The following is a 12,500-nucleotide window of genomic DNA, read 5'->3' as shown; positions in this document are numbered from 1 at the left end:
GTTTGTTTAGTTGGAACCATTTGGAGAGTGTAGGTAGACCTTGATTCAACAATAAGACACAAGAGGCTGTAGTTTACGGTGATTTTAGAACAGTTTAGAGACATTTTCAGCGAAGATATTGAATGTAGAGCGAAAACAGACATGTCACCAATATAGAGCCCTGAGAGACTCCACGATCAACCACAAATAGGGTTTAAGTGGTTTTGTTCTAAAATCATGGTAACCCTCTCGCAGTAACAACTTGCTTATTGCTTTAATAACCATCACGTCTCTTGACCGCTTAAGGCCTACAGAACATACTTCATTGTACGACAGAAATGACTATTACTTAAATATTTGGAGGTTTTTGCTTTGCTGAAAACACACCAGGTTGATTGACAGCAAGTTGAGAATACTTCAGCCCAGTGGTTCTCAAACTTTTTAGCTCGAGACCCAAACGAGAAATTTGAAGTTTGTCCGGGACCCAAACTAGTGATAATAGCAGATCTACAAGCTTGTAGATCTGCTATTATCACTAACTTTAAAGACATATATTTATGGAAATGATTAGATTTTATTTTATTTTATTTTATTAAGGGAAAAAAAAACATAGGTCTTTTCATGCCTTCATTGATAGATAGTACAGTAGTCTGACAGGAAATGAGGAGAGAGAGAGATGGTGGAGTGACACGCAGCAAAGGCCGTCGGGATCAGGACTCGAACCCTCGACGCGCTGTCAGGCTACAGTGAGCTTAGGTGTCTGGACCGCTAGGCCAGCGGCCCGGGGCACTTTTCTAAATCTTTTGAAATAATATATATATATATATTTAAAAAAATATATGTAGGAAACGGAAAAAAGGGGATATTTACTTGTGACCATAAAGATGGGTCTGACCCACTGTTTGAGAAACGGTGCTTTAGTTAGCCGTAGCTTAACCTCCAGGACCAGGTTTAGGCTCCTCCTCCTCCTCCTTACCTTCTCCTTCATCTTCTCGATCTTCTTGACGCTGGAGCGTCTGACGTGCTTCTCCTTCTCCTCCGTCTTGACGGTGGCGACGCCCAGGGCGTCGGGGGAGCGCGGCGTCTGGCGGTCGTCCGTCTGGCCGCGCCCGGACCGGCCCATCGTCTTCTCCTCCTGCTTCTCTGCCTCCTTCAGCTTGGACTCTGCGTTCATGCTGTCAGTGTTGTACATGTGGTACGTCTTCATCACCTACACACACACACACACACACACACACACACACACACACACACACACACACACACACACAGAGTCAGTGTTGTACATGTGGTACGTGTTCATCACCTGAGGGAGGGACGCACAGGTTAACCCATTGAGACCTGAAGCCGATTCTACATGTCTCCTAAATCTCAACAGTTTTCTGAAAAACGTATGTTTCTATATCAGTGGTGCTCAATCTTTTTCATGTCAACCCACATGGAAAGAACCTATATGCGTCATATATGTTTGTAATATATGACCGCATACATAAAATTGGCACCTTTCCTATATGTATATGTACATATATGTACATATATGTGTGCATATATGTGCATATATGTACATATATGTGTGCATATATGTGCATATATGTACATATATATATAGGAAAGGTGCCAATTTTATGTATGTAACATATAGGTACATATGACCTGTATGTAACATATAGGTACATATATGACCTGTATGTACCTATATCTACATATATGCAATGAAACATAATTATATGATACCTATATCACCTATAAAATAGGTGAAATAGGTGATAAGTTTGTTTTACATGTACACATTAATCAAATCCAATAGAAACCCAAATGTAGAACTTTAACACTTTATTTAAACAAGTTATAATATGCAAACATGAAACATTATGGCTTTTAAAGTGGCAAACAGCTGGATAAAAAATATATATATAAAATTAAATTAAATTAAGCTCCGGGACATGGTTAACACTCCTTTTCCCCTGCCAGGCTTTTGGAAATGCCAAAACCCTGAAGAATGACAACTCAAGTCGCTTTGGGAATTACATGGACATCCAGTTTGACCACCAGGTTAAATTAAATTACTCCAGTTTGTAATTACCTGTACAAGACCCAGACCCAAGAGAATAGACAGACAGAAGTTAGTTACTCATCATTGATGTTTTATTAATGAACAAACATAGCAGGCAGCTTTAACAGTATATAAAAAAACAAAAATGTATTGGCATCAAAATTTACATAAAAGTTGAAAGGACCACTTCACCACTTTTCATAAAATTAGTACTCACTAATGTTCATGATAAAATACTACCATTTTTTTCTACTCTGTCTGTGTCTCATAGGAGGGCTGTGGGTAGTTCAGAAACCCATCCACCAGTGACATCATCGTTTGGCCGTTTTTTTTTATTAAACAAGATATTTTTAAAACACATTTAGATTTGTATTATCGTGAGAACGATGGCTTCCATTATCGCATTGCAACTTTTCACAAATATTATTATGAATAGTAAGTTACAGTTTCTATTAGCTTGAATTCAACATTGATGATGTCACTGGTGGACAGGTTTCTGAACTGCCCACAACCCTCCTATGAGACAGACCGAGTAGGAAAAAAAGGGTAGTATTTTATCATGAACATTAGTGAGGACCAATTTTATGAAAGCCGGTTGAAAAGTGACATGTTTAGAACATGTTTAACATTTTGCATGTGTAATAAACAAATGGCCACAACCAAAACAGTGCTTTTTTTTAACATAGTGTTGTTCGTCGACTAAAACTAAGACGAAAAATGTTCTACCTTTTTCCACTGACAAACTAAATAAAAGCTATGACGACTAAATGTACTGACAATTTCGTCAACAAATAACTAGACTAAAATGTTAGGAAGGGACTAGTGGACAAAAATCTCCTGCCAAAAACACTGGGGAGTACCTAGTCCTTTGCAGCACGGCTTCGGCACTTATTGGTCATGGCTTTCTTCAAGCCCTCTGCAGTGAAAACATTTGTCCATGATGCCAGAGAGGAACACCGCAAGACGTAGTCTGCAGACAGAGAAGATGACATGACACAAGTCAGTCAACATGGGTTTCCCCCGGTTAAATATATACATTTTAAAGACTATATGACTCTCTACAGACTGAGCACAGCATAGCCACAGATGAGGCCAACCTGGTTCAGAGTGTACTGTACGTCCCACCAGCGCAACATGTTGGAACCTGCATTTCTTTACTGCACAAAGGCAGCCAAATTGCCCAATGATAATGTATTGGTGACATCATAAATTGAGAATATAATTTACAAAACCAAGATTTGTCAAGGATCAAGTGTATTTATATGTCCTAAGCTGGGCCTTTTACAGCAGATAATAAAAGCCCTAAAAACACAATACAGTAACACAGACATGTGTATACATTGTCACAAGATACCCCCCACAATCTTTCTAGCCCCCTTAAAAGAGAATTCCATGCTAGAATGCTTTCTTACCTTTCTATGTAGTTGTTACGTCCCCACCAAAGAGGTCCAGGTGTTTTTGTGCAAAAACTCCTTATTGCCTATTTCCCCTACCATAGGCCCTCAATGAATTGCATTGAATGGAATGGGAATTGAATGGGGCTATGGGGTGTTGTGCTAATTCGCTTATTTCCATCGAAATAAGTAGTAAAGTGTGCCGCTTGGGATATTATTTACATTATGAAAAGAGAATATATACAAAAATAATAATACTTTTGAGCAAAAGAAATAAGCGAATTAGCACAACACCCCATAGCCCCATTCAATGCAATTCATTTAGGGCTCATGGTAGGGGAAATAGCCAATAAGGAGCTTTTGCACAAAATAACACCTGGACCTCTTTGGTGTGTACTTAAAAACTACAAAGAAAGGTAAGAAAGCCTTTTAGTATGGAATTCTCCTTTAAGGGCATTTTTCTGTCTAATACCTAGATTACCATACCAGCAAATGGCAGCAAAGTAGATGACAGATTCAATGAAGGCTCTATATCATTGATTTGTTTACCTGAAACCTGGCTAACTTCCTTAAACAGAAAAGGCACTGCTGGCCTTTCTTGCAAACAATTTCAGTATTGGAATCGAATTTCAGACGATTGTCGATTATGGTCCCAAGATATCTATAAGTGGTTACCAACTCCACTGACTGGCCATCTATAACACTACTCTGAGGAACTAGTGGTGTGACAAATACTTACTGAACAGTGCATCCCCCTTCGCCTCATCTAGTTTGTTCTTCCCCTCTGGGATGACACCATGCTTTCCGTATACGACGGCATTGTGGCACTCCTCATGGGTGAAGAACACCTCGAACAACGCGTGGAATAGCCTCTTGCAGTCCTTCCTGGCACGCTGGTGTATGGCTGCCAGCTGCACAGAGGAAATCAACTGTCCACAGCCTGTGAATAGAGAGCGAGCAATTAACAAACTGCATTTTAAGACATCAGTTTTGCACTTGTAAGGCTCAGCTACATTGACCCCTTTCTGCGCTCAGTGCACCATGAAAACAGACAACTGTGACCTTCTGAAAACTTCACTATCTAGTTGCAGCTCACAACACGGATCACTCGCTACCAAGAACGTCAGGTTCAGTGTGAAATGTATGGCAAACGTATACATCCATACCTGGATATAGCTCCTGCTGCCCGAGACTGGACACTCCAGACTCTAGGTCACCGACCAGGGTGATAAAGCCCTTCAGTGCGTCTAGTTGCTCAGAGCCTAGAACAAAGACAAAAAAATCTGAGTCTACTGAGTGTATTTGTAAAACAATAAGATTGAGTACTGTTCTATATAGCTCTACAGTATATTCTGATAGCAGTCATTGATGAGTATTTGTTCAGTAGCAGGGGTCGATTTCCCAGTAAACAGAAAACAGTTTTATTTTGGGATACCAAAGTTTTCCAGTCATGTCAGAGAACTCACAAAAGAGGTACAGGATAAAGTAAAGTTTCAAGTGAGACAAAGAAATTAGCAGACAACTGAAAACTGCAACATTACAGGCAATAAAACTTACTGATACTGGAGAGCACAGTGGTTATCCTCCTCAACTGGAGCTGGTGCTTCTCCACCTCAGACCGACAAGAGTCGCAAGGCTGCCACCCTTGACCCTCTGGTATGCTCTGGTCAGATGGATTTGGTTGACCTAGAAAGATTGAAAGCACGTCAAAAACTGTAAAGAAAAGTTTTTAAAAAAAAAGTAGAATGCAAAACTCATCTATGAATCCTGAATTTGAAGGACAACAGTGCAAGTCTGCTGACACTTAGCTGAGGAACCACACCTTCTACTGGAGCATCACTGGACGGAGATGGAGGTTGCAGTACACTGGGTGTTTCTTGGTTCCACTGATCCAAGTCCATATATGTAGCTGCATACGGCTGTGCAGAAAAGAGAAAAGGCCCTTAATTGTACTAGGTCAAAAATCATCAAAACTATAGGCTACTATACAAGCTCATAGCGCAGCACCGAGTGCTGTGCTTCGAGCTTGTAGGACTAAATGGGTTAAATCTAAAGAAAACATACCTCATCAACAGGTCAGCAGGCCTGTGTAGAAGAGGCTGGAGGGTATGGCTGTAGATCGGGGTAAAAGGTATCACAAGGTTGCAGAGACATAGAAAAGTAACCTTAGTTTGTAATCTGTCAAAGATCTTTAAAAAATAGCTATGCCTTTATGCAATGCATTGTGGATTTTAGATAGAAAACCCCTTAAGACAGTGTTCTGAACTTCTGACCACTTCTTTACTTCTGAACAACTCCTAAAATCAGAGCCTGAGATAGAGATCTAAAAAAAACTAAATAAGTAATAAAACTCTACTAAAATATGACCATGACAATGTCATTCACATAGTGAGGAAGAGAATGGTCCAAATGTTTTGCACATAACTTACACTCAAAGCCAATCGAAGTCCATCAATTGCTTCAGGAGGGAGGAGACAGGAGGACAAACCCACTTTTCTGGCTGAGCAGCTTTGTTGTTTGGTGCCACCGCCAATGGGTTGATCCCAACGAAACATCTGAAATCACAAAACAAAAAATGGAAAAGGTGCACTCACAGCCGTTCTACAAGAGAGCACATCATTCGAGTTACACATGATGGTTCTACTTAAAGCAGAAAGTTACCTTTGAATGAATTCCAGTGTGTAACAGGCGTGCTCCTCCTGGTACACCAAAGTTGTAATAACTGGAAAAGCTGCCATTCCAGCCAGGAAGTTGATCTGTGGAGCCACAACGACCGACCTCAATGCTCAGCATCCATTGTGTAGCTGTGAGAACTTCACCTAAAGATAATTTGACATATATGGTTTGCATGTTAACAGTGTTTGTCTGTTGCTTTCCACATAACAATAGACTGTTAAACTAAAACATGACCTCGATATAGTCTCCGTATTTGCAATGCTTTAAAACAAATTAGAAAAAAACAGTAAAAAGTGTGCAGACTAAACTCAGTGTTAATTTAACTGTCTTAAGCAGGGGTCTTCAACAGGGGGTCCGGGACCCCTAGGGGGTCCTCAGAATTACTACAAGGGGTCAGAATTACTACAGGGGGTCCGCCAAATCTTTGTGTGATATGATTATATCTTAATTTAACTGTCTTAAGCAGGGGTCTTCAACAGGGGGTCCGGGACCCCTAGGGGGTCCTCAGAATTACTACAGGGGGTCCGCCAAATCTTTGTGTGATATGATTATTTATTTTACCTTAACCACTTGAACCTTAGCATCCCTTTTCTGAGGAGAACTTTAGCCAAAAATAGCAGATCTACAAGCTCACAACGCCTCACGCTGCAAGGCGTTGTGAGCTTGTAGATCAGCTATTTTTGGCAAAGAGGGAAAAAGAGCAGACCAAGTAAACAAAAAAAGTTGAATCTGAAACACAATTTTATACAATATAGAGGGGGTCCCTGCTTCATCTCTCTCTCAGCTAGGGGGTCCATGGCCTGAAAACGTTGAAGACCCCTGGTCATAAGGATCCATTCATTCCATTGATTGGATCATGTGTACTCTCTTTCCCTAAATGAAATTATTTTACTTTGTACTGTAGATTCAAAACAAAATTCATAGATATAATAACAATAATAATAATAATAATAATAATAATAATAATAATAATGAATTACAGTTAAAACAAATGAGGCCAACATTAGCTCTCACTGATGTGGTCTGATTTATACCTGAAATAAACAATGACATCATGCACCACATGGAAACTAATATGCTAATGCCATGTCTAAGACTGTGTTGCACGCCCCCAAAAAACTGATCTAAAAGCTCACAATGCGTTGCTGTGAGCTTGTAGATCAGTGATGTTTGGGCATGCAACACAGTCTTACGACGAAATAGAAGCTTTAGAAAGAAGCCGGTGGTCTGTATAACCCCCTGTATTATGACAGTCATGACGAAACTTCAACCTGGTGTTTGCACGTTCTCCACGTAAAGCCCTACATCTACATTAACGTTCAGATTTCAAATATAAAGTGCTTACCCCATGGCCACGGATGTTACAATTCACTTCGGGTCGGTGTAAGTACCCGTATATTCCGGATTGTTAAAAGACAAAACATTTTAATCCGATTGCTGGCCATTTTGTCATAGAGTTATAATGTAACAGAGTGCAGTACTCCTCCCAACCGATAGGGTCAAGTAGTTGAAAGCCTACAGAAATACGGAGAAAATGGCCATCGATCGAATTAAAATGCTTTTTATTGAACAATACAGACGATACGGGTATTGCTGAGTGCCCGAGTAGACTTGTAACATCCATGACCATAGAGTAAGCACTTTATATTTAAAATCTGAACGTTTATGCAGATGTACAGGTTGTAAATGGAGAAAGTGCAAAACACAGGTTGAAGTTCGGCCGTGACGCTCGTGACGGACGAGCGTCGTGTGATCCATAGCTAATACATGACAACTGCACACCGTTTACGATACTAACAAGTTGGATAACACTTTAATTCCATAAACTAATTAAACTTACCTGTTATCTGGTAGAGTAGAAGTACGGAAGCAACTGGTTTGTAAATAAATGTTCGCTTAGCCGACGGTTAGTTAGTTCCGTGTCTCGCGCTACCGGTTCAAATCAAAACTGATAAGCTCCGCCTTGAGCTGCTGCGTGACGTAACTGTAGGTCTGGTCAGGTTCTCAACCTGTGGGTCAGGACCCCCAGGGGGATCCCCACATGATTGGGGGGATCTGTAGGTGGCAGTGACAGTGAAGTGACAATTTAAGTAACCCTTTTAATACCTAAAAAATAAAATAAAAATTACTGCATCAAAAGTAATCAACAAACTATACCAAAAAAATGGTAAAACGTTGGCCAAATTGTCAAATAATATAAGAAAGAGGCAAAAATAGCCCATCGACTCAAGGCGTTGTGAGCTTGTAGATCAGCTATTTTCAAAATATTGATCTGTGGAACGGAGTCAAACTAAATGCCTCTACTCCAACATTACAAGTGCATATCAGGGTTGGGGGTCCCCAGTTCAAATATGGTTATTTTGGGGGGTCATGGCCTGAAAAGGTTGAGAACCAGTGAAGTAACAGGATAGGTGGGCACTCGGACATCTGCACACCTCAATGTAAAATTGGCAATTTTGTCCAAAATGTTAAAAAATGAAATATTTGGAAAATGTTTTAAAACAAAGTATACATGATTAGAACATTCTTAAACATTTGACAATTAAGGTCTAATATTTCTATAATTGCTAGAAATTGCTAGAAAACCTGTATAGCAGTCATTTTGGGGCATAAACAAGAAGTTGAAGGATAAAATTAATAACAATAAAAATAACTGATAATGATGATGATGTTCACATCATGTAAAACATTTGTTAAATTGTTGTGCCTTTTGTTTTTAAACCCTGTAGCACTTTGTTATTTCCAAAAATGTAAAGTGCATTATAAATAAAATGTATTATTATTATTATTATTATTATTATTATTATTATTATTATTATTATTATTATTATTATTATCATTATTATGTATACTTTACATTACTGTAAAACTAACTTCTACAGTTAGATTATAACCTGACTGTAATTTCTACATTATGTTACTGTGGAAAAATGCAGTAAGTATCTGTAATGATTTTTTTTCCATAATAAGTAATAATAAGTTACTGTAAATTTTTACTGTAGAGATTACAGAAATGTGTTACAGTGTAGATAGATAGATAGATAGATAGATAGATAGATAGATAGATAGATAGATAGATAGATAGATAGATAGATAGATAGATATCTCCTTTATTTTGCCTCACATCTCATTTATGGCTTAAGAAACAAATGAGCCAGAGATGAGCTCAAACTTGGATTATGCTTTCCTCTGGGTACATATTAAGAAGCTATATAGGAGACTTATATGTCCTGTATAATGAATATATAGAGCCTATATATGGATAAAGAAGCTATATAGGAGACCTATATGGCTTGTATTATCAACATATATGACCTATATGAGGGTATAAACAAGCTATATAGGAGACCTATATACCCTGTATATGCACATATATGCACCTGATTTTGACCTATATGTGAGATATATGCAGCCTATATGGAGCTTATACCAGGCATATATGTGGTATATATGCACATATATGCGCATATATGATCCTTATATGTAGCATATAGGTTACATATAGTTGCATATATGGAACATATAGATTCTTTCCATGTGGGAAGGACCCCCAGAATTATATGTATGTGGCCGCGGACCCTCATCAAAATATGTTGTTCCAGGGACCCCCCCAGAAGCGAAGATTTGAGTTAAAAATGTTCGCTTTAAAAATATATTATGTTCAAAGATTTGCACACATTTCCATGATTTTTCAAAAATAGCAGATCTACAAGCTCGTAGCGCGGCACGCCTAAAGTGTAAAATAATGCTTTTTAGCTCAAATCTAAAAATGACAGTTCCAGGTCTTAATGGGTTAATAGAGTTTAGAATTATACGCATGTCGCACACACACACAGGTTATTAGTGTTTACTATTTTGAGGATTTTTTACTTTACTGGAGTATTTCCAATCTTCAACATTGTACTTTTTACTCCACAAAAAATATTTGACAACTTTAGTTACTTTGTAGATTTTGATTATTATTACAAAACATACATTAACGACTTTAGCCCTATGCATACAGTACTTAGGCTATTTGAAATGAGCCGATCTACAAGCTCACAATGTGTCGCAAAGCATTTTGAATACCAGACTTTTATTTGTAACCGAGTATTTCTACATTGTGGTATTGATACTTTTACTTAAGTGCAACATCCTTCTTCCACGACTGCTTAACTATAATAACCTTGCTGAGGGACAACCATTACAGTCTGTCTGAGTGTGTGTGTGTGTGTGTGTGTGTGTGTGTGTGTGTGTGTGTGTGTGTGTGTGTGTGTGTGTGTGTGTGTGTGTGTGTGTGTGTGTGTGTGTGTGTTAGGGTTAGTGTTAGTGTGTGTTTAACCCATTAAGACCTGGAACTGTGTCATTTTTAGATTTGAGCCAAAAAGCATGATTTTACACTTTGGGCTATTCAAAAATAGCAGATATACAAGCTCATAGCGCGGCACCGAGTGCCGCGCTACGAGCTTGTAGATCTGCTATTTTTGAAAATTCTTGAAAATGTGTGAAAATCTTTGAATATATATATTTTTAAAGCGAACATTTTTAACTCAAATCTTTGCTTCTGGGGGGTTCCTGGAACAACATATTTTGATGGGGGTCCGCGGCCAAATAAATGTCATTTTGGGGGTCCTTGACATGAAAAAGATTGAGCACCACTGATATAGAAACATAAGTTTTTGAGAAAACTGTTGAGATTTAGGATACATGTAGAATCGGCTTCAGGTCTCAATGGGTTAACATCCTTGAGTATTAACAGTAACCTTTGCCAATTTTGAAGATAAATCCAATTGTTCGATTGTGAGCAGATCATATAATGTATATAGTGAGGGATAAATGACCTGTTGTTTTCTGTGTATTTACAATTCACTCTTTTCCCCAGTGTGGTATCGTACGCCCAATGACGTATCACTAAACATATGACATCATTCGCCACACGCACACTTTCTCAGGAGAAATACACAGAAGACAACCAGACGTAGGGTATTTCTTTCCCCCCACAAACTATATATAATGTCCTTACATCATAACAGTGGGATTAGGTTAAAGGTTTAGCCTTTAATTAAATTCAGAGAGTGTAAAATTGGATCCGAATGGGTCATACTCACACAAGAAACATGCGCGCACACGCACACGCACACACACACACACACACACACACACACACACACACACACACACACACACACACACACACACACACACACATGTCAGGCAAGTTCAACAACAGTGTAGAGATTTTTTTTTTTGGGGGGGGGGAATGTCTGAAATATTGCTGCCTTCCATGGAGGCTTAGAACACCAGCATTCCACTACACTGCCAGGGAATGCTGCCCGTGCACGTACGTGCGTATATACACACACGCACACACATGCACACATTACCAGCTCATTCACAAACATGCTCTCTGTCAGGTGGAAACCTCATATTGTATTGAATCCAATTCAAAAACAGCAAAACGTAGCAGATCCAAAAGCTCAAAACGTGCCGCGTTTCCAGCTTGTAGATCTGCTACTTTTGATGCTTTTGTGTGACGCTGTGGTATGAGCAAGTAGGGCGTGCCAGAGCCTCCCCGGGTGCAGGTAGAGTAGTTCTGGAGAAGCGGACTGAGGGGCCCTGTCTTTCAGAATCAGAATCAGAATCAGAATCACTTTATTGCCAAATGTATCACAAGGACACACAGGAATTTGTTGTGGTGTAGCACAGCTCAACGGATAGAAAAACAGACAGCACAACGAGACAACATACTCAGGATATGATACAATTCTAAAAACTACAGTGAACATTTCTAAAGGGCCAAATAAAGGCTTAAAACAGCATAAAAAATAAACTTAAAAACAGCACAATATAGAGCTCATGACTTCTTATTAAGAAGAGAAATAGCCCTAGGGAAAAAACTGTTCTGGTGACGAGTAGTCGTGGCCTTAAAGGACGACTTCACCACTTTTCAACATATCTTCATATAATAGGTCCTCACTAATGCTCATGATAAAATGGTACAATATTTTTCTAATCAGTCTGTGTCTCAGAGGAGGGCTGTAGACAGTTCAGAAACCCGTCTACCAGTGACATCATCGATGGGGAATCCAGGCTAATAGAAACTGCATGCTTTGTATTCCTGGAAAGTTGCAATGCAATAATAGATCCCATTGTTCTCGCCTTAATAAAAATCGGAATAAAAAAAATGTAATCTTTTTGGGGAAAAAAATCCTGCCTAACGATGATGTCACTGGTAGACGGGTTTCTGGACTGTCGACAGCCCTCCTATGAGACACAGACCAAGTAGAAAAAAATTGTATCATTTTATCATTAGCATTAGTGAGGACCTATTATATGAAGATATGTTGAAAAGTGGTGAAGTCGTCCTTTAATAGAACGGAAACGCCTTCCAGAGGGGAGTTTTTTTATTAAACCGTTTC

At 39.0% G+C, this 12,500-nt stretch overlaps 2 protein-coding genes across 5 annotated transcripts in view; both read right to left on the bottom strand.

The window, feature by feature from the left end:
• srgap2 (SLIT-ROBO Rho GTPase activating protein 2) overlaps nt 1–12,500 on the bottom strand; it is a 146,041-nt gene that overhangs the window by 36,958 nt on the left and 96,583 nt on the right. For all 3 annotated transcript variants that reach the window (XM_084061434.1, XM_084061435.1, XM_084061436.1), the window contains exon 5: nt 956–1,189. In XM_084061434.1, coding sequence (XP_083917560.1) covers nt 956–1,189 — 234 coding nt within the window. The remainder of the gene's footprint in view (nt 1–955; nt 1,190–12,500) is intronic.
• LOC311048276 (uncharacterized protein) lies at nt 2,882–8,033 on the bottom strand. Of its 2 annotated transcripts, XM_084061437.1 has the most exons (8): nt 7,943–8,033; nt 6,088–6,245; nt 5,856–5,981; nt 5,249–5,345; nt 4,984–5,112; nt 4,593–4,688; nt 4,166–4,366; nt 2,882–3,002 (listed from the first exon to the last, which is right to left on the bottom strand). In XM_084061437.1, the coding sequence occupies exons 2-8, from the start codon at nt 6,217–6,219 to the stop codon at nt 2,893–2,895; spliced, it is 891 nt and encodes a 296-aa protein (XP_083917563.1). In that variant the 5' UTR covers nt 6,220–6,245; nt 7,943–8,033; the 3' UTR covers nt 2,882–2,892. The 2 variants fall into 2 exon arrangements, with proteins under 2 accessions (XP_083917563.1, XP_083917564.1); XM_084061438.1 differs by lacking the exons at nt 6,088–6,245; nt 7,943–8,033 and adding an exon at nt 5,491–5,538 and having other exon boundaries at nt 5,856–5,986.

This window comes from Gymnoscopelus microlampas (assembly GCF_963454915.1).
Source record: "Gymnoscopelus microlampas genome assembly, chromosome: 7".
NCBI classification, from domain to species: domain Eukaryota; kingdom Metazoa; phylum Chordata; class Actinopteri; order Myctophiformes; family Myctophidae; genus Gymnoscopelus; species Gymnoscopelus microlampas.
The sequence above is the reverse complement of the archived record's forward strand: the minus strand, read 5'-3'. Positions and strand labels throughout refer to the sequence as shown.

Bases quoted from the DNA above. Each gene is read 5' to 3' on its own strand.
- LOC311048276 (XM_084061437.1), bottom strand. From the start codon at position 6,219: ATGCTGAGCATTGAGGTCGGTCGTTGTGGCTCCACAGATCAACTTCCT. The intron at 5,113-5,248 runs GTGTGGTTCCTC...CAATCTTTCTAG, and splicing joins CAGTGATGCTCCAGTAGAAG to GTCAACCAAATCCATCTGAC. The intron at 4,689-4,983 runs GTAAGTTTTATT...TCTTTGTTCTAG, and splicing joins CACTGTGCTCTCCAGTATCA to GCTCTGAGCAACTAGACGCA.